This window comes from Culex pipiens, chromosome 2 (genome assembly GCF_016801865.2).
Source record: "Culex pipiens pallens isolate TS chromosome 2, TS_CPP_V2, whole genome shotgun sequence".
NCBI lineage: Eukaryota > Metazoa > Arthropoda > Insecta > Diptera > Culicidae > Culex > Culex pipiens.
This window is the reverse complement of record NC_068938.1, coordinates 6,406,562-6,428,441: the sequence shown is the minus strand read 5'-3', so window position 1 is coordinate 6,428,441 and position 21,880 is coordinate 6,406,562. Positions and strand designations below refer to the sequence as shown.

The window sequence follows — 21,880 nt, the reverse complement described above, 5'->3', positions numbered from 1 at the left end:
GTATTTTGTTGCGTCACCTTTTTATTTTATTTTTAGTGTAAAAAATTTATGCATCTTGCAATATGTTTTAATAAAATAAAATAAGATTTTGTTACATATTATACAAAGATGAACTATTTCCAGTAACTGTTGTTATATCATTGTACATCCTATATTGGTTCTTTATGGTATTTATGGTTTTATACCCTCAAATCCATCAACCCGTGTCCCATTAAAACGCAGATTTGGTGTTAAAAATCACAGTCCGTAAGATTCTTCGAAAAAAAAAAAACAATATTTAAACCCCTCACCAGACGCCAACCCAAAAACCATGGAGACTTGAACTTTACTGCAGTTGGGCCATAAGTCAAGCATGTCGCGAATTTGAAACACACACACCTCTCTCCCGAAAAGGGATTCGATTTCTGCGAAGGTTATGTGGGTCTTCGGCGGCCCGATAGAATTGGACCAAACGTGTTGTTTTTTTCTTCTATTTCTATTTCAGCCACGTTGTTTTTGCCAACATTTTTTTTTGCCCCGTGACACCCGCTGGCGTGGGGGTTTGAACCCTAGGAAAGTAGGTTTACAAAGCGTGAAATCGGTGCAAAAACATGAATATTTCCGAACCATGAGATGCGAATCTGATAAAAAAAAATATGTTAAGAAAAACAAGATTGTTTCCAAGTAGAATAATTGCACCCTGCCAGCACCAGTTCAAGCTGGGTTCGAAACTTCATCCTAACCTAACCTCTCCTAAGAGGAAGCTACCCGGGTTTGTTGATTGACTCGACCCGCGACGATGGTTGGCACGTGTCAGAATTTTGCGTCACATTCACCACCACCGCCTGGTGAAAATCACAGCATGCCACGCACAACAACAACACCACACACACGCCAAAACATCCCCGAGGGTAATTTTCACTCTTCTGCTGCTGTTGCTGCTTGTGGGTGGTTGGATGGATCCAAGAGTGCGGTGATTTTTCACCTTCACGTGCGTGGCCTTTCGACTCGAACTGGGATGTTGTGTCTTTGGCGGGTGTGGAGTTGGGATGAAATTTGAACGGGGCCTGGCTAGGTGATTGGAGGAAAAAGTCACATGAGTGCTTCTGACACGCTGACAGGGTTGTTTATGAAAACTGAAAGTGGGATGATTTGATTTAAGGGAAATATGCTGGGAAATCAATTCTTTGATTTATTTTCTTTAAAATGAATGAAATTACAGTTTATTGAAAGGATCCATTCAAAATCAGTTATTCTCGGGATCGCGCAAATTGACTCAGAAGTCAACTCTGTTCCAAACTTCGACCTCCAGAGTCGATGCTCGGCATTAATCCGCCCGACTGACTGCAACTCTTACTAGGGCCAAACCCATCAGGTCGAGCCGCTCTGTCGGTATGCCCATTCTTCCGCCACGTCCGGATTCAGGTCAAACCCAATATGGCAAAATATGCAATCCCCAAGTCCCAAGCCCCTCGCAAAGTCACAACCCAGGTAGGTATATGTTTCTTGCTTTATGAGCTGCCAGTTTATGGTTTGAACACAAAATAATAATCGAATGAGGAGGAGGTTGGAGGGGAAGGAAAAAAACGCGCGCCAAACAAGACTCTTGGACACTTCCCCAACTCGACAATTCCCGGTACTGCCAACCAAGAATCACTCCTGTTGCTTCTTCCACCGCTGATATGAACTACATACTCAGCTCGAATGCATGAGCATAAGCTTAAGCTTCATGCTGTACGTAGTTGTGTGTGTATCGCTCTCTTTACGACCTATTAAACAGAAATTCCATTAAACCTAAATTGTCTACATGCATCATTTATCTTCATTTCATTATGTTTATATTAGTCAGTCAGTCTACCGTTTTCCGTGGTGAACGGTGGACGGTGAAGAGTTGCTTGGTGGTGCGGTGAAGTTGCGAACAGATTTTCTGTGGAAATTGACGCAACGGAGTCAGTGACAAGCTGGCGGTGGAGTTGGGAACAGTGTTGGCAGTCAACCTTAAAAATATGTAGATGAAAAATGAACCAACTAAGAATTGCAGCTTTAGAACTTATGTTTACTATTAAGGCCGTTGCAAATATTTTTCAAAATTTATGTCGTCCCCCTTCCACAAGAATCCAAAAAAAAATCAGTCGAGTAAAGAAAAATGGAAGAGTTTTTAAAATTTTTAATGTTTTTCGATAAAAAATACGTTTTTTGTCCCTCGACTTTGTTTGAAATTGAGGAAGGTAGGAGCCAAAAATAAAAAAAAGATATCAAACTTTGAATGGAATATGTTTTTAAATGTACAGCTTAAAATCAGATGGTAAAATCGCAAGCAAAACCATGCACATCACCTTCGTCAAAAAATACACTTAAAACTACACACTGCATGTACAATTCTTGTAAAAAAAAAGTTGCGATCGACGATCGACGGGTTTCAAACTCAGCACCAACAGTAATGACTGGCGTCTTAGCCCGCTCGGCCATCAGACCAATGAAAAATTGAAAGGATAAACGCCTATATGAGCTTGACATTTCGGTCAAGTAGGTTTCCCATGCTGATGGGTTGCATATTTCTAGGTGTAATATTACATAGAATCTCATAGAATAATGCAAAATTTATTTTACACTCAGGCCATTTCAACGCTGTTGGATTACTACTTTTTTTTGCTCTGTGGATTTAGCTACACACAGTAAAAAATTTTGTTAATTTGGAAGCTGTAATTTTGGAAGGTTGAATATTAACTATTTCATGATGTAATTTTACCTCAATTAAGACTGAAAAAGTGACATTGCACCAGAAAAGTGGTAAAATTACACCATTTTTTAAACATAAAAGATGTTCCCCTTCCCATATGTAATATTGCCATGTTTTTTTTACAGTTGTTTTGCAATCATTAGTTTACAAAATATGTTGGTATTGGCCAAATAAATTTATTTTAACTATAAAACGTTTCGCAGTACTGTTCATCGGTATTTAAAAAAAATAAACTAAATATGTTGCATAAATAATTCTCATCGCAGAAAAACTGCATTTCAAATTCTATGTTGACAAATGAAAAAATGTCTATTTTTATTTGAATTTAAAAATTTAATCATAAAATTTTGCGGGATAATAACAATTATATAAATAACCTTGAATTGATTACGAAATTAACACTTTGGTTTTAAGAACACCTATGCTTAATGATAATTTAACATTCCAAAAATAAATTACAAATGCACAGCTTTGAAAAAATATTGGTAAATTATTATAAAAAGTTCAGCATGGATAAATGTTTATTTATTTTGTTTTATGGAGGCCTAATTGGCAGCATGTTTTATTTATAATGTTTAAACTTTAATAATACAACAGTTTGTATTATGTTTTTGAACTTTTTTAAGGCTGTTAAGGTCAAGGTCGAAGAGGGAGGTCAAACAACAAAAATTAAACAAAATTACAAATTTCAAAATTTTGAAGCAAAAAGTGTTCTGAAATTATGTGCACTATTTAATTATTTAAAATGTCTAGAATGTCCTATTTCATTAAAAAAAATATAGAAATAAACATAATAAAATTAAATTTAAATATTTAAACAATGTTAAATAAAAATTTAAACTCTAAGCCATATATTTCATTATAGCATTTTTATAGCAACATTTTAACCATCTTAAACTTGAAAAAAAAATTGCAATAGTCTTAATACTTAATTTTTTTTGTTATTTCAGATTTGTGTTAGATCTCAGATATCCTTGAGTGAAACATATTATTTTTCGGTATTTTGATACTCAGATTAAAACCTGAGGTAATCTGCTACTGTCAAAAGCGTTTATTCATAAATCATGTGGCCGTTAATGTTCTTTGTTTTAATCCTTAATCCTCCCTTAAACCACTTCTTCAATCAATGAAAAGTAATTAGTCTAAATATATTTCAAAAATAAAAATATAACTTACACTAACAAAACGAGTTGAAGAGCTGGATTATTGAAAATCAATATCAAATTTTGTCAACTTTTCATAATTATTTATCAATCAATGTTTGTAACTCATGAGCAGGTTGTCCAGGTTGCCAGATAAATCTGGGAATGCAAGATTTGTCAAGTGTTTGCCTTCCCAGTACGAGATATTGACCGATTTTGCCAGATTTTCTATTTTATGCCCATTTTGAGCAATTTTTTGATTAAAATTTGTGATTTTTTTTAAACAGAATAAAAAAGAAAGTATATTTCTTAAAGAAAATGCAAATTAAACATTTTTGAGGCCATTAAATCAGTTAAACCATGTGAATTCTACAAACTTTTGAATTAATTTATTTCCTTCCTCACCTTGCCCATTCAGATTTGTGAGAATTTTGTCTGCCAGATTTTTCCAGATTTTTAATCGATACTTTGCCAGATTTTTCAAATTTTGACTCTGGTAACCCTGATTATAAGGCTGGTACAAATATTTTTAAAAGTTTTTTTTACAAAAAACTTCAAGTGCAATCAGCTAAAACAAAAATGCAAATGCATTCTCTTGCGTTTAGAATCATGTTAAGCATGTTGGGTTTATTAAAAAATCTATTGAATTTTTGAAAATTTTCAATGTACGGTACTGCAAAATGGTTTTTTCGCATTTTTTTTGTTTTCGTCAATTTTTTTTAGGCTAATGATTGCAAAACAGCTGAACTAGTTACACGGATAGAAATCCTGTCGGAAAAACCGTCAACAAATTGTTTTAAAATCGATAACATCGATTGTTTTCGGTTTCGTTTACAATGTTTTCAAAAATGAAAACATTTTCATCGATTTCGAAAACTTTTGTGTTCGAAAACGCGACTTTTTCCGTCATCCTTTTGCGACGCGTAACTACTGTCAAAACGCAGCCCAATTCAAAACGTCAACTCTGCTCTCGTGACAGTTTGTTTATATTTTCAAAGTTTTTTTTTATGTTTTCGGGAGAAGTAACCGGAGGACCGGAAAAGTTCACGGTGTTCCCGAGGGTGTTGGTGAAATAAAGTGTACTTTGTGCTAAATGAAAGCACCAACATGTGCTGCCGAAGTGTCCAGTTGCTAACACCGCCAAGAAAGTCGTTCCGGACCGGGTCGAAGTTAAAAAGTGCTTTCGGAAGTGGCAAAATCACCTGCCCGGGAGAAGTGAAAGGTCGATCCGCACCGCCAGCCGCGATTCTCAACAGTGATCGAAAGGGCCAGTACGGTTCAGTTCAGAAATTAAAGACGGAACCGTTGCTAATGGCCGCACTCGAGAAGGCGGACAGCGGAATAAGTGCATCGCCGGAACCTCTTCCTCATCCTTCTGCCCCACGGCCGATGCGGAAGAAGATGTTGTTTAGCGAGAAGAAATCATCAGCCGCCGCTGCTGGTGCGGAACGACCGTTGACTTCTCCCGGACAGATGATTTTGCCACTTCCGAAAGCACTTGTGAATTTCGACTCGGTCCGGAACGACTTTGTTGGCGGTGTTTTCAGTTGGACACTTGGGTAGCAATTCTTCTTCTTCTCCTCCTCCTCCTCCTCCTCCTCCTCCTCCTCCTCCTCCTCCTCCTCCTCCTCCTCCTCCTCCTCCTCCTCCTCCTCCTCCTCCTCCTCCTCCTCCTCCTCCTCCTCCTCCTCCTCCTCCTCCTCCTCCTCCTCCTCCTCCTCCTCCTCCTTCTTTTTTCAGCGGGAAAAAATCTTCAACGAGCCGTTGAAACCCTCAGAAAGTTGGTAAGATTGATAAACAAATTCTCCCCAAAACTCGTAATCGATCGATCTAATCGACCTTCCTCCCTCCACAGGCTGCGACGCCGTCCTCTTCCACCAGATCTCCAGCCACCTCAGATTGCACCACGACGGCAAGAAAAGCTGCCCGGGACAAGACGCATCAACCCAACTCGAACTCCGTCGAGCATCCTGGAGCCGATAGCGGTCAAGCTTCGGTCCTGCAGAAAGCGCTGAACACCCACAAACACACACCACATTACACTCTACCACCTAAAATTTTAAAATTCTAAAATTCTAAAATTCTAAAATTCTAAAATTCTAAAATTCTAAAATTCTAAAATTCTAAAATTCTAAAATTCTAAAATTCTAAAATTCTAAAATTCTAAAATTCTAAAATTCTAAAATTCTAAAATTCTAAAATTCTAAAATTCTAAAATTCTAAAATTCTAAAATTCTAAAATTCTAAAATTCTAAAATTCTAAAATTCTAAAATTCTAAAATTCTAAAATTCTAAAATTCTAAAATTCTAAAATTCTAAAATTCTAAAATTCTAAAATTCTAAAATTCTAAAATTCTAAACTTCTAAAATTCTAAAATTCTAAAATTCAAAAATTCAAAAATTCAAAAATTCAAAAATTCAAAAATTCAAAAATTCAAAAATTCAAAAATTCAAAAATTCAAAAATTCAAAAATTCTAAAATTCTAAAATTCTAAAATTCTAAAATTCTAAAATTCTAAAATTCTAAAATTCTAAAATTCTAAAATTCTAAAATTCTAAAATTCTAAAATTCTAAAATTCTAAAATTCTAAAATTCTAAAATTCTAAAATTCTAAAATTCTAAAATTCTAAAATTCTAAAATTCTAAAATTCTAAAATTCTAAAATTCTAAAATTCTAAAATTCTAAAATTCTAAAATTCTAAAATTCTAAAATTCTAAAATTCTAAAATTCTAAAATTCTAAAATTCAAAAATTCAAAAATTCAAAAATTCAAAAATTCAAAAATTCAAAAATTCAAAAATTCAAAAATTCAAAAATTCTAAAATTCTAAAATTCTAAAATTCTAAAATTCTAAAATTCTAAAATTCTAAAATTCTAAAATTCTAAAATTCTAAAATCCTAAAATTTTAAAATTCTAAAATTCTAAAATTCTAAAATTCTAAAATTCTAAAATTCTAAAATTCTAAAATTCTAAAATTCTAAAATTCTAAAATTCTAAAATTCTAAAATTTAAAATTCTAAAATTCTAAAATTCTAAAATTCTAAAATTCTAAAATTCTAAAATTCTAAAATTCTAAAATTCTAAAATTCTAAAATTCTAAAATTCTAAAATTCTAAAATTCTAAAATTCTAAAATTCTAAAATTCTAAAATTCTAAAATTCTAAAATTCTAAAATTCTAAAATTCTAAAATTCTAAAATTCTAAAATTCTAAAATTCTAAAATTCTAAAATTCTAAAATTCTAAAATTCTAAAATTCTAAAATTCTAAAATTCTAAAATTCTGAAATTCTAAAATTCTAAAATTCTAAAATTCTAAAATTCTAAAATTCTAAAATTCTAAAATTCTAAAATTCTAAGATTCTGAAATTCTAAAATTAAAAATACCCAAATTCTCAAATTCCCAAATTCCTAAATTCCTAAATTCCTAAATTCCTAAATTCCTAAATTCCTAAATTCCTTAATTCCTAAATTCCTAAATTCCTAAATTCCTAAATTCCTAAATTCCTAAATTCCTAAATTCCTAAATTCCTAAATTCCCAAATTCTTAAATTCCAAAATTCTTAAATTCCCAAATTCCTAAATTCCCAAATTCCCAAATTCTTAAATTCCCAAATTCCCATATTCCCAAATTCCCAAATTAACAAATTCACAAGCAAATTCATTTATTCACAAATTTCCCAATTCCCGAATTCTCAAATTCTTAAATTCCCAAATTCCAAAATTTCCAAATTCACAAATTCCCAAATTCCGTAATTCTAAATTTCCCAAAACTCCCAAATTCTTAAATTCCCAACTTCCCAAATTAACAAATTCACTAATTCCCAGATTCTCCAATTCCCAAATTTTCAAATTCCCAAATTCTTAAATTCCCAGATTTCCAAATTCCCAAATTTCCAAATTCACAAATTCCCAAATTAACAAATTCTTAAATTCCCAAATTCCAAAATTAACAAATCCCCAAATTCCCCGATTCCCAAATTCCCCAATTCCCAAATTCCCCAATTCCCAAATTTCTGAATTCCTTAATTCTCATATTCCTAAATTCCCAAATTCCCAAATTTCTAAATTCCTAAATTCTCAAATTCTTAAATTCTCAAATTCCCAAATTCCCAATTTCTTAAATTCCCAAATTACCAAATTCAAAAATTCTTAAATTCCTGAATTCCCGAATTCCCAAATTCCCAACTTCCCAAATTAACAAATTCACTAATTCCCAAATTCCCCAATTCCCAAATTTTCAAATTCCCAAATTCTTAAATTCCCAGATTTCCAAATTCCCAAATTTCCAAATTCCCAAATTCACAAATTCTTAAATTCACAAATTCCAAAATTAACAAATCCCCAAATTTCCCTATTGCCAAATTCTTAAATTTCCAAATTCCTGAATTCCAAATTCCTAAATTCTCAAATTCCTTAATTCGGAAATTCCCTAATTTCTAAATTCTTAAATTCTCAAATTCCCAAATTCCCAATTTCTTATATTCCCAAATTCAAAAATTCTTCAATTACTAAATTCCCGAACTCACAAATTCCCAAATTCCCAAATTCCTAAATTCTTAATTTCCCAAATTCTCAAATTTCAATGTCCCAAATTCCCAAATTCACAGATTCCCAAATTCCCAAATTCTTAAATTCCCAAACTCCCAAATTCTTTAATTCCCAAATTCCTAAATTCCTGAATTCCTAAATTCTTAAATTCCTAAATTCCTCAATTCCTGAATTCCTAAATTCCTAATTTCCTGAATTTCTAAATTCTTAAATTCCTAAATTCCCAAATTTCCCAATTCTCAAATTTTCAAATTCTCAAATTCCCAAAATCCCAAATTCCCAAATTCCTTAATTCTCAAATTCCAAAATTCCCAAATTCTTACATTCCCAAATTCTCTATTTCCTATGTTCCTAAATTCCTAAATTCCTGGATTCCTAAATTACTAAATTTTTAAATTCCTTAATTCCTAAATTCCTAAATTCCAAATTCCTGAATTTCTAAATTTCTAAATTCCCAAATTCCCAAATTCCCAAATCCCCAGATTCCCAAATTCACAAATTCCCAAATTCTCAAATTCCCAAATACTTAAATTCCCAAATTAACAAATTCACTAATTCCCAAATTCCACAATTCCCAAATTTTCAAATTCCCAAATTCCCAAATTCTTAAATTCCCAAATTCTTAAATTCCCAAATTCTCAAATTCCCAAATTCTCAATTTTAAATCCCAAATTCACAAATTCTCAAATTTCTAAATTCCCAAATTCTTAAAATCCCAAATTCACAAATTCACATTTTCCTAAATTCCCAAATTCTTAAATTCCCAAATTCCAAAATTATCAAATTCTTAAATTGCCAAATTCCTTAATTCCTAAATTCTCAAATTCCTAAATTCCTAAATTCTCAAATCCCTAATTCTTAAATTCCTAAATTCCAATTTCTTAAATTTCTAAATTCCCAAATTACCAAATTCTCAAATTTCCAAATTCCTAAATTCCTAAATTCTCAAATTCCTAAATTCCCAAATCCCCAAATTCACAAATCCCCAAATTCTTCAATTCCCAAAATCCCAAATTCTTAAATTCCTTAATTCCTAAATTCCTAAATTCCTAAATTCCTAAATTCCTAAATTCCTGAATTCCTAAATTCCTAAATTCCTAAATTCCTAAATTCCTAAATTCCTAAATTCCTAAATTCCTAAATTCCTAAATTCATAAATTCCCAAATTCCCAAATTCCCAAATTCCTTAATTCCTTAATTCCTTAATTCCTAAATCTCAAAATCCCACATTATCAGGTTCTTGAATTCCAAAATTTTCTTATTTCGATATTCCCAAATCTCTAAAATTACATAATACCAAGTTCCTAAAATCACAAATTCCCTAATTTTGATTCGGGATTCCCAGATTCAAAAAATCCCATATTCCCAAAAACTCCACATTCTTCAATCCCCAGATCCCCATGTTTCCTGATTGTAAAAACACTAATTTCTTGTATTCCCATATTCCAAACAAACACACACACACACACACACACACACACACACACACACACACACACACACACACACACACACACACAAAGATTAGTTTGTTAATTAATGATGTATTTTTTGCCTCAATAAATAAAAAAAACGAATCAACTGTTTTACTGAACCAAAAGAAATATCCAACGGTCAATTCGAAAACCAAAACCAACGGTCAATTCAAAAACCGATTAAACCGCCACCCTTCGTTTGGGATGGCTGCGTGCTTTTTGTTTTGAGCCAGGCGTACCCAATCGTCACGCTTCAGAATCGAGAACATTGTTGTCGATTTCAATGCAAATGTTACCGGACGACTGGTCGACAACATTACGAAACGAATTTTAGAGCAAATCGACAACAATGTTGTCGATTTCCCGGACAGGATTTCTATCCGTGTAAAATGCATTTCAAAACACAATTTTTATTCTTATGTTGAGAGCATGGCTTGTTTTTTCATTTTTGTAATTTTTGTATATTTTTTTCTCCTGTCCGCCATTTGAAAAATATTTGTATCGGTCTATAAGAAAAAAAATATTTTACTAACATCTAAAGGGCTCACTTAAAATCAGAACCCAATCTAAGTATTCTGGCAACAGTTCTTCCAAAATCAGATCGATCGTTCCCTTTGATCCACACACTCGCTCGTCACGGACACGACCAATTTGTGTGTGCCGCCGCGCCATCAAATCCCCGTCCCACTGCAAGTTCCAGTTCAAGCATCTTAATCATGTTTTTAAAATAATAAACACAGTAGCCCGGAAAGTTTTTTTTTTGTGATAAAGTGGCAGAAACTGAACAAGTCGAAGCAGGCGAGTTAACCGAGTTAAGAGCAGCATCCAAGCCGTTCGAACGAAGCAGGCAATGAGTGAAGTTAAAAAAAAAACTTATTGAAACTAAATACATATCACTTTAGGACTTGAAGCTGGTTGGTCCGGTGGTCAAAATCCCGTCGACAGCGTCTGAGTCCAGAAAAGGGAGAAAGAAGACGGAAAGAATTTGCAAAATGAGTAAAAAAAAAACACACACACAAAACTCGTCTATGAAGGAGGAGTGCAACAACTTGAAGAGCGGATCAAGTTTGAAACTGAAAAGAGGCAAAATAAAGAACAGAAAAAACAACAACAACGTCACTTGGTTAAGAGAGAAGCCAAGTTCTAAGAAGTGAGAAGGGCGAAAAAAAAGAGTATAAAATAATATCAAAACTTCGCGCAAACTAAAGTGGTCCTGAGAAGCGAGGTCCAAACATTGGCCAGACCGTGCTGGTTTTTATTTTGAAGTACGGATGAGGTTTGTGAAACTTTTTTTCGGGTACTTGCACGCTCAAGCAGTTGTTTCAAGTTGGAAAGTTCATATTCGCTATTCGGACCAGTGTATAAATATAATGTTAACGAGATTATCCTTTTTCCCGGCTCTTCAAAAAAAAATTAAAGTAGAGAAAAAGAACTCTAATTATTATGAGTTTTTTTTTTCTTTTTCTTCCTCCAACCAGGACCACGCGACACCGCTCTTTATCGCGGCCCAGAACGGGCACAGTGCGGTGCTGAAGTTGTTGTTGGCGGCCGGAGCCCATCCGGATACGCCACGGAACGACGGGGCCACCCCGCTCTGGATAGCGGCCCAGATGGGACACGACCACATCGTGAAGCTGCTGCTGCTGCACGGGGCCTTCGTGGATGCGGTGCGATGTGTGAGTATTGGAGGGTCATGGGGTGCTTTGATTGGGGTAAGAAAGCATGATCGAAGCAGGCTAATCGGTAATATGTTGATAATGCCACATACTTTTGTGTAACACGAAGTTTTTGAGAAAATTTTACATAAAAGTCACTTTAGGTTACTACAAATTTTATTTAGAATTTTGTCACTCAGCACTGGCCGAGGTCGCATTTTTTTTTAATTCAGGCTAAATTTAAAAAAAAAAGCAAAATGAATCACAACATGCTTTTTGAATTATGCAAGTTTAGCTTCTGTCAAAAAATTTAAAAATGTAATAAATTTATGAAAAAAACATTTTTTTAAGTTTAAAAACATAAAATAAAATTATAATGGACTTATGATAGATAAAATATTTTGTTTGATTAAAAAAATAACTTGATTTAAAATATTTCAGAAAAGTAACAATCACTTGACTCTTTATTTTGCGTTTTATTTTTAATACAAACGTTAAGCAGAGATATATAAAACAATAAGATTTAAAAAAGTGTTTTAAGGTCAAAAAATACAAAAGATTCGGGGTAATTAAAAAAACAGCTCAACATAATAAAACTTTTGAACTGATAAAAATAAAAAAATAGCAAATTTACCACTATTCAGCTGAAAATGCTGAAGCGAAAAAAAAATGTTTTTCACTGGTTTAAATAAAAGTCTAGTAAATGAATAACAGTATTTTGGAAATTCCTGCCTTATTTTTTTAAATTTAACTAAAGTTAAATCTTCTAAAATTTCTTCATTGAAATATTCGCGATTGCATATTTTTCAAAAGTCAACAAGCCTTTTCCTTTGATTTTGTTTTTTTCCTTGTTTTTTTTTTTGAAAAAAATGTATTTAAAGAAAAGAAAAAAAAACAAGGATTTTTGTGAAGTGTTTTTTATCATTAGCCTTTTGTTTTAAATGACATGAGATTTGATTTTTGATTTAATCATAAAAGGTAAAAACAGCTCAAACAAGTTGTTGTGTATTTTTGTAATTGTTTAGAAATAGATCAGACTTTATTTTCAAAAATCTGTATCTTGGACATCTCACTTTTTAGACAATGTGTTTTGAGGCCGGATATGAAAAAATAAATAAAACTATTTTTCTTTCAAAGCCGAACTTATATCAAACAAAAATGTTTTGAGTTTATGATACTTTTTTAAAAAGTGGTTATTGGTAACATCCACCAACATTTTTAGATTTTTTTAATTGATTGCTGGTTTGATGCTTTGAAAATTATTTTTCCTAAAAAAAGAAGTGCAATCATATATTCAATATATTTGGACTTAATTTTCAATGTTAAAAGCGAAACTTTTTGAAATTTTGCTTGAATACTAAAAATCAGATATAAAATATCTTCAATTGTAGTTCATGCAACAAGTTGCGAAAAGAAGATTTTTTCAGCACGAGTCGTTCATTTATCCAAACAAGGTTTAACGAGTTGGATAAATATGACGAGTGCTGAATAAATCAAGTTTTGGCACGAGTTGCTAACAACATTTTTTGCAATTTCGAAAATCGCTTTTTGAATGTAATTTTTAGTCAAACATTCATGTGTTAAGTAACTATTCGATTCTGTTATTAATGGTACAGAAAAGAAGGCTATTTCGGCGTTCAAAAATTACAGGAAAAGTGAGTAATTTCGGAATTGCAAAAACGCAGTTTTTGAAATAATGCCTCAAATCTTTGAAATATTTTTTATCGTTCAAAGTCCGCAATAAGAATTGGCTAATATTCTGAGGGAAAAATTATAATCAACCTAAAAATTGCAATTTTCCACTTTTTTTTTAATTTGAAGTTTTAAGATTTTTTTTTTGTTTTGATGACACGGACAAAAAAATCAGTTTTTATTGGACTATTTGTCACTAAACGTTGAATTTTCAAAATATCTGATACCAAAAGTAATGGTTTAAAAAAAAAGATATTTAATAAAAAAAATCGAAAATATTGTCACACTATATTTTGAAAATCATTTTTAGATGCGGAAAACTGGAAAGTTTTTACGTGTTTGTTTGTATTGAGAGATTCTTTTTCAAAAATCTTAAACAATTTAATGGAATTTGACCAACAATAACCTGGAAACAATAATAAATACATTTAACTGCATTGATATTAATGTCAAGCATGATTGAACCAGTTAAAAAATATTTGAATTTTTGTGAAACTTCGTTGTACTGTATTATCAAATTTTATTTTTTGAAACAAAAAATGTTTCGTCATAACTTAAATTTTACTGGTTTTTAATTAACAACAGTCTTTTTAATGAAATGTTTAAATCATGGAAAGAATGTTTTTTGGTCCGCTTGGAGTTTAAATTTTTGGAAATACGTCAATTTGTAATAATTTTTTAACTCACGATACATCGAAAATTTTGGGTTAAATTTTTATTATTTGAATTTGAAACTTTCTGCTATTTTTTTAAAAATAATAAAAATTTAAATTTAATCCATATTTGTAAAACTTAATAAACTTGCTTAATTTAGAACTTTTAACGAAAAGAAACACTCTCAGTTCTTCTCTAAGCTGCCAACGTTTATTTTTATTTAATTTTTCAAAGAGCGGTCGGATGAGTAATTGTTTTGCCCCCTGATTTTCGAAACGATTTTTAAGAGGGAGGGGCGGGGGGGGGGGGGTGACATTAACTTTGAAAAACATTTGCAACGGCTTTAGTTTTTTTTAAGTGAAAATAACTTATAATTTAAGGTAATGATTCATTTCAACCTCTGCAGTAATTTTAGTAATGAATTGGCAGACTGGCAAGTAACAAATTCTTCTGGAAACCCTTGCTTCATAGATTCAAGGATTTCGATGTCAATCCTGTGAGGTTCAAGAAAAACTGTAAAAAATCCGTGTATTCATTCCGATCAGTTCTTAACACATTCTGCAAATGCAAATAAATTTTGACAAATTGGACAAAGATGACAATAAAAAAATGGTTTTTTTAGGAAATCATTTATTTGTGTGAAAAAACGATTTTTTTAGGGTGCATATAGATTTTCCCTACAGATATTCCGAAGACACCAAATAGAATAACGTATTCTCAAGGTACGGTTCTCAAGGTACGGTTTTTTTATGGACAGCTGCCATAATTTTATGGAGGCTTATTTTGACGAATTAATGATGCAAAATATATGTCAGCAAAATAACATACAAAGTTTCATTCAAATAAAAAAAAAATCATACATTGTTCAAAACCCAACTTTTAGCCTCAAGAAAATCACCATTTTGAAAACATTGGTGTGAAACAATTCATATCATAATCGGTTGTGAAGGGATAAAATCATTAAAATTTCTTAACTTTTAGAACAGTTTATTTGCTTCTTTTTTATGTATTTAAAATTTTATTTTCTGCATAGAGCAATTCCAGCTCAAATCGGGGATTTTTCTGGTACTTTTGTTCCCGACCCTCTCTGATTTCAATGAAACTTTGTAGACATGTTATCCTATGCCTATATAAGCCATTTTTGTGTATATGGAGCCAATAGTACTCGAAAATAACATTTGAGGAGGGCGTAAGGTTTTTAAATATTTTTGTATTTTGTAATTTAAAAATTACTGTATCTCGAAGCCGTTGCGTCGTATCAAAAAGTGGTCAAAGACAAACTTGTAGGAAATTGGACGTGCTTTCTGAAAAAAGTACACTGAAACAAAAATACACGCCACGCCATTTCATTTTTCGTTCAACATTTTTGAGGAAATAGCCTAAAATGTTACCAAAACACTGACAAAAAAGGCAGGATGGTATTTCTCTCCTAAAAAAATACAAAAATCATTTACTGAAACTGTTTTTTTTTTTAAAGGGGTTAAACGTCATAATTTTTGATTACCGATAGTGGGGATCGATTTTTCAGACAATTTTATATAAAAGTCTCCATATTGACCATTGTTCTATGTCCAATCCTTGGGAAGATACCGCGGTTTTGAAAATGAAAATGTTGAAAAACCATCAAAAACCCCGTTTTTTCAACATTTTCATTTTTAAAACCGTTGTATCTTCCTAAGGATGGAACGTAGGACAATGGTCAATATGGAGACTTTTATGTAAAATTGTCTGAAAAATCGATTCCCACTACCGGTTTTCAAAAATTTTGACATTTAGATCACTTTTCAAAAAAACAGTTTTAGTAAATGATTTTTGTATTTTTTTAGGAGAAACAAACCATCCTGCATTTTTCATCAGTCTTTTAGTAACATATTAGGCTATTCCCTCAAAAATTTTGAACGAAAAAAAATCGTGACATCACCTTTAAATTTAAGTTTAGACTTAAAAATCAAAAAATCTCATAGATGTGGCGTGTATTTTTGTTTCAGTGTATTTTTTTTTAGAAAGCCCGTCCAATTTCTTCCAAGTTTGTCTTTGAACACTTTTTGAAACGACGCAACGGCTTCGAGATACAGAAATTTTTAAATTACAAAATACAAAAATATTCAAATACCTTACGCCCTTCTCAAATGTTATTTTCAAGTACTATTGGCTCCATATACACAAAAATGGCTTATACAGGCCTAGGATAACATGTTTACAAAGTTTCATTGAAATCGGAGAGGGTCGGGTACAAAAGTACCAGAAAATAAAAATTGAGCTGGAATTGCTCCATAGAGACTACGGGAACAGGAAGATTTAGTTATTTTAACCTACGATCAACCAAAATAATGTTATCGAATATGACAACTTTTTCCAAAATTAGAAATTTATTTTGTTGTTTTAGTGTTTTGCAAAGGTTTTTTAAAGTTTTGAATTTTTTAAAAGATAAAATGAAAGTTCAATTGAAACAGATTAAACTACGTAACATTTTCTCTCCCAATTTATTAAAAATAACTTTTCTCCCCTTCTCCCTCAGGACGGTGCCACGGCCCTCTTCAAGGCGGCCCACAAGGGCCACAGCTCCGTCGTGCACGAACTCCTCAAGTACCGCCCCAACCTGGGCCAGATCCCGAACGGCGAAACAGCCCTGCACGCGGCCGCCCTCTTTGGCCACCTGCCGGTGGTCAAGCAGCTGATCGGTGCCGGCGCGGACATCCTGGCCAAGAACGCCGAAGGACTGACGCCGTTGCAAATTTCGCGCCAACAAAAGTACCACGCCGTCTACCAGTACCTGAAGGATCGCGAGCACTTTTTGCGCCACCAAAGTGCCAAGGCCGCCGCGGTCAGCACGGTCACGGTGGCCACCAGCGGAAACACGACGGCCTCGGTGGTCAACTCGGTGGCCATCACCAGCTAGGCCGAGGCCACCGTTTCGTCGTCTTCCAGTGGCGGCGGCGGCGGCGGAAGAGATTGAAATAATGTCGTTAAGGTGAGACCGGTGGTTCCGGATTCGTGGCCAGTTTTTTTTGTTTTGCCTTTCTTTCACTATAATTTATTCATAAAATGCAACAGATAGAAAAATTAGACTAACAAATTAGCGTGTGTGTGTGGAGTTTGGGGGAAGAATTAAGGTAGCAATAAAAAAGAGAGGTGAATTCCGACACACCGCAAACACAACAACTCTTGAAAACACACAGTCGTCCAGTTTAGTCACGAATTAAGCTAGTTGAAGTAACCGCTAGGAGCTTTCGATTTTTAGGAGGGAATGACCAAAGATCACGACGTAGAAACAAAGAGAAGAAGAGGAGATCATCAACCATCATCGCGAGCAGCGCGATGAAAGCTCGCGAGCTGAGTGGAAAGTGGACAGAAGCAGATGGAGAGAAGAAAAGAAAGGTAAGAAAGAAGAAATCATAATCTTAATCAAATGTCAAAACATTTAATTATTGATTAGTGGCGAACGGAGTGAATCCGCGGGTGAAATAGAGATATGAAATCACGAATTGATGCGTTTGAAGAGAAGCTCTGCGATGCACGCGATAAACTGAAGAGAGGCGCGCAGGGTGAGAAGGGGCGGTATGCACCAAAATAAATGTGATCATCATTAACATTTTTATAATCGTAGCTGAAATTACAACATTTTTTCAATATTATTTATAACTAATGGTTTCGTCTCACATTTTCAAAATTAACACACAAAAAATGGGAGCGTTTAAATGGAAAATCGTTTAAAATGAGAATTTTCATGACATCAATTAAGAATCTTTAATGTTGTATCATAAATTGTAAAAAAATATTTAAATTGAAATACCGTGTCATGGTTTCAATATTTGAACGCATAAAGTGGTTTTTAAATACATTGCATGCCAAGCCAGTTATTATTTTTCAAAATGTCTGAGTATTGTCCTGACTCGATTTTCCGAAGCCTCGATTATCCGATGTTTTAATTATCAAAAGTTGGATTAACTGAAGGTTTGTATTGGACTTCAGATAATCGAATCACGAACAACATTTTTTGTTTGTATTTTTTATTCCCTTTTTTATTTGAGTTCTGCTACCCCTTTTTGTCAAATTTGAATGGTTGGCTGCATATCAAATTGGAAAATGCATTTTTTCAATATTTCATCATCGCCATTTTGGAATTGAAAATTCCACATCACCTTAGAGCAGTTCAGAGGACATACGACATCAACATTCAAAAACAAGACAACGAAAAAATCTGTTTTAAAATGCATTTTGCACTAGTTAAGTTGCTTTGCAAAACACTACTTTTCAAAAAAGTAAGATTCAACGGAAACAAAAATTTTAGCAAAAAAAAAACTTCCTGAGATTCTGTACATCGAAAATTTACAGTTTTTTAATGATTTGAAAGATTTTTTTTAATAAACCCAAACAACCTAGAATGATTCTAAACACAGGAGAATGCATTTGATTTGATTGATTTCATCTAATTGCACTTGAATTTTCATTGAAATTTAGCAATTTTAGAAAAAAAATGTGTGCTTCCTGATTTTTATAGATTTTAAAAAAGTGCAATTAAGATTTTTTTTAAATGTCCTCAATCAAATATTTTTCTGATTTCGTGATTTGATAACCCGAAGTGAAATATTGCCAAGGCCCTCGGAAAATCGAGTCTGGACTGTATTTACAAAAAAATGTGAAAGAAAAACATTTTGCTGCAATTTTACAAAAAAAAAACTAAACATTTTAAAGCGAGCCAAAGCATGTTAAATATTAATATAAGCTCAGTAAAGTGCATTTAAAATTAATTTTGATTCTTTGGACTTCTGTTTCTGTTTAAATTGCGATGTTTTTTTTCAAAAAGTATTTTTTTGTTCCTGTTTTGTGGGGGGAAACCTTGAAAAATAATTGCAGTTTATTTTGATAAACATGCCTAGAGGATGGTAATTAGAATAAATTTGCTACAAAGAATCATGCGAATCATAAAGCACAAATATATTTTATTTATGATCTAAGTCTAAGTTGCTCTCTTAAAAATCTGTATTTTCTTCGGCCAGAAAAATCTGAGGGCCAAACACTGTTTTTTCAAAAACTTCAAAATTTCTATTCCACTAGAATTTCAAGTACAATCAAATTAAATCAATCATATCAAATGCATTCCCCTGCTTTTAGAATCATTTTAGGATGTTTGGGTATATTAAAAAAAATCCAGAATATTTGTGAATTTTCGATGTACTTTCGATACTTTTTTTGAAAACTGAAAAACAACTGAACTAGTGTAAAATGCATTTTGAAACACATTTTATCTCATTCAAATGTTGAGACTATGGCTTTTTGATTCAATGTTTTATTTTTTGCCTCCTTCTCCTCGACCACGACTAGAGCCGAGGGACAAAGATTTTTTTTTGTAAAATGCATCGGTTTTAGTTGAAAATGCACTACATTTTTTTTAAAGGTTACTGCAATCAAAAAGTACTCTGTAATTTTTGAACAATTGTCATGTTAATTATAAGCAAAATAATTCGTTAGAATTTCATTGGACCGTTGCAACATTTATTTAATGTTTTTGGTCCCAAATTTCCCCAAAAAAATAAGGGGCAAAACATTACAGACTAATATTTTAACAAATCTTGAGATCACATATCGGAAAAAAACACTTACGTAAAAAAAAATTCGTAATTTTTTTGATATTTTGCTTTTTTTATATTACCATGATTGAAATGATGCATAACGCGTTTTGTGATAGATTTTGTTTCTAAATAAAAAAATACGCTTTTTTCTGTTGAACTAGCCTTACTGGGCTTTGAGAATCTTATAGCATTGCTTCGAATTTGAATTGAGAAAATATAAAATTTCTTAGTTTTTTTTAAGTCCGCTTCTATTTATCAATTCACGATGTTAGTCCAATTTTCAAAATTGAAACCTCAAACTGAAGCGAATTTTTCAATGCATCATATAAAAATATTACAAAACTTGTTAATTAAGCCAAACATTTCAATAAGTCTTAAAAATTCCATTAAATAATTCATTGTTTTTTTTCAATTCAATTCTTTGCAATGCTATGTCTCAGCAATTTTTTATTCATTTTTTCAAAGGCCGATAAATCAATATAAAATTGCAGCGAATTGATTTTTTTTTAATTTATTCGCAAACGATTAAGATTCACAAAACAAAATTAACTTTTCTGAAATTTTTAATGCTATCTTGGTTACCGCTTAAATTCCTTGTGATTTTTTCATATAAAACTTTTCAACAATTTTTACTCAAATTAAAATTATTTTAAATCTTTTTGAAACTATTAAAAATCATCAAAAACAATGATTTTTTTAATTGGTAAATACAAACGGTAAATTATTCGGTTGATACAGATTTAAATTAAAGTTTTTGTTTCTCGGCTCTAGTCAAGGTCGAGAGGGAAGGGGACAAAAACAATTAAAAACAAATTTTAAGTCTAGTTTATCCAAATTTTGAATGAGAAGATAGTAATAGTGATACTAAATAATGTATACATACATACATTGTTACAGTTATCACATGTTGGCAAAATATCAATTAATCAATAAAAAAAACTTCACTTTTAAAATGTAGTTTGAATAGTTCACAATCGAAATAACTAGTTTTTCGAATGAAAATTTTAATTTTGGTTCAATTATTGTGCTTTGCCTCCTCACTTCTTGAATTTATTTTGAAAGGGGAGAGGGGGACAAAAATTGAACTCAAATTTGCAATGACCTGATCATGTGATTCAATTTAAATATAATTATATCAACAAATAAAGTTTGTGCATCTTTATGCAATTCTTATTTTTAAATTACGCTGCAAATTTGAATTTATCCTTAATAAATTATTTTCTACATGCTTGTTTTGAGATTCACTGTAAATATTTTTTTTGGATTCTGATGATAAGAAACTTTTCAAGAATTGCAGTTAATAAGAAAAGACAATCGACACAAGAAAAAACTTTATCGTTATTCAGTTTTTCAGACATCTGCTGGTTTATTTACTTTGATATGGAAAAATGCTTACTCATATTTTTTAAATTTCTCTATTTTTTTTTTACATTTGTAACAACAAGGATATTGGTGCATACCTCCCCTTACCGAAACAACACGCTCTCCCGAAATCAGCAGCTCCATCAAAAATGCATAAAATATAGTAGCAAATAAAAGAAGAAATTTTCTTCTCACAGCAAGAATCACACAAATATGCGCATAAATAGAAAATAAATACAGATAACATACCCTTAACCTCAAAGCTAACAAAAAGGCATACAAAATAAACCCATTAAAAGTTCCAAAGCTCAGATGAAAATACACACACACACAACTAATCACACCCAAATCGGCTTAGATTTGTAGCAGTCAGTCACACAGTAGCTGAAAGTGTCCAAAGAGGAGGTCAAAGCAGGCGACGACGCACTTTTGTAGATATTACCTCTCTTATTGATGATTCGCTGATAAACACAGTGCAGTGTCGTAGAAATTAATTGACTTTTTACTACTTTTCTCTCTATTTGTCTCTCTCTTTTCTGCGTGTGTACTTATAGTGTAGTATCGTGATTCGATATCACGGGCGCCAATCGGTCCTCTTTCTCTCACTCACTCTTACACTCACTAGATGTTCGAGCCCTTTCTCTGACACGCATAAAAAAATAAAGTTAACTAAAGGGAAATTGCCTTCGGCGCAGATCGATGAAACGTCCCTCGGCTTGATGTAGATTAGTAGCAAGCTCGGCTCAATAACTGAACAAATAAACAATAAAACAAAGGTAAAACGACAAGTTAAGGCACAAGTGACCAAGCCGGTTCCAGGCAGTAAATATAGGAATGTTGAGTAGTAATAAAAAAGTTAATCGCAAAAGCACACTGTTACAGATCGTTGAAGCACACTGAGAAAATAAACTAACCCAAAATAACATAAAATAAGCCAGTGAAATAACAAATGCAAGAAACACGCAATAAAATGCGCACGCAAATTTGTTACAATTAACACTACAAATACTACAAGCAGGAAGCAATATAAACAAACAGAAAAATCGTTAAAGTTGTAA

The 21,880-nt window shown here is 32.4% G+C and overlaps 2 protein-coding genes across 4 annotated transcripts in view; both read left to right on the top strand.

Moving 5' to 3' along the window:
- Positions 1-21,548, top strand: part of LOC120417912 (ankyrin repeat domain-containing protein 29) — a 364,199-nt gene extending 342,651 nt beyond the window's left edge. For 2 of the 3 annotated variants that reach the window (XM_052707274.1, XM_052707275.1), the window contains exons 7-8: positions 11,365-11,562; positions 16,406-21,548. In XM_052707274.1, the coding sequence (XP_052563234.1) occupies positions 11,365-11,562; positions 16,406-16,786 (579 nt within the window). In that variant the 3' untranslated portion in view covers positions 16,787-21,548. The remainder of the gene's footprint in view (positions 1-11,364; positions 11,563-16,405) is intronic. The other variant, XR_008211973.1, reaches the window with a different exon arrangement.
- LOC120418447 (uncharacterized) lies at positions 4,622-6,057 on the top strand. Its single transcript, XM_052707277.1, has 2 exons — positions 4,622-5,645; positions 5,717-6,057. The coding sequence occupies exon 1, from the start codon at positions 4,969-4,971 to the stop codon at positions 5,422-5,424; it is 456 nt and encodes a 151-aa protein (XP_052563237.1). The 5' UTR covers positions 4,622-4,968; the 3' UTR covers positions 5,425-5,645; positions 5,717-6,057.
- Positions 21,549-21,880: the final 332 nt, after the last annotated feature.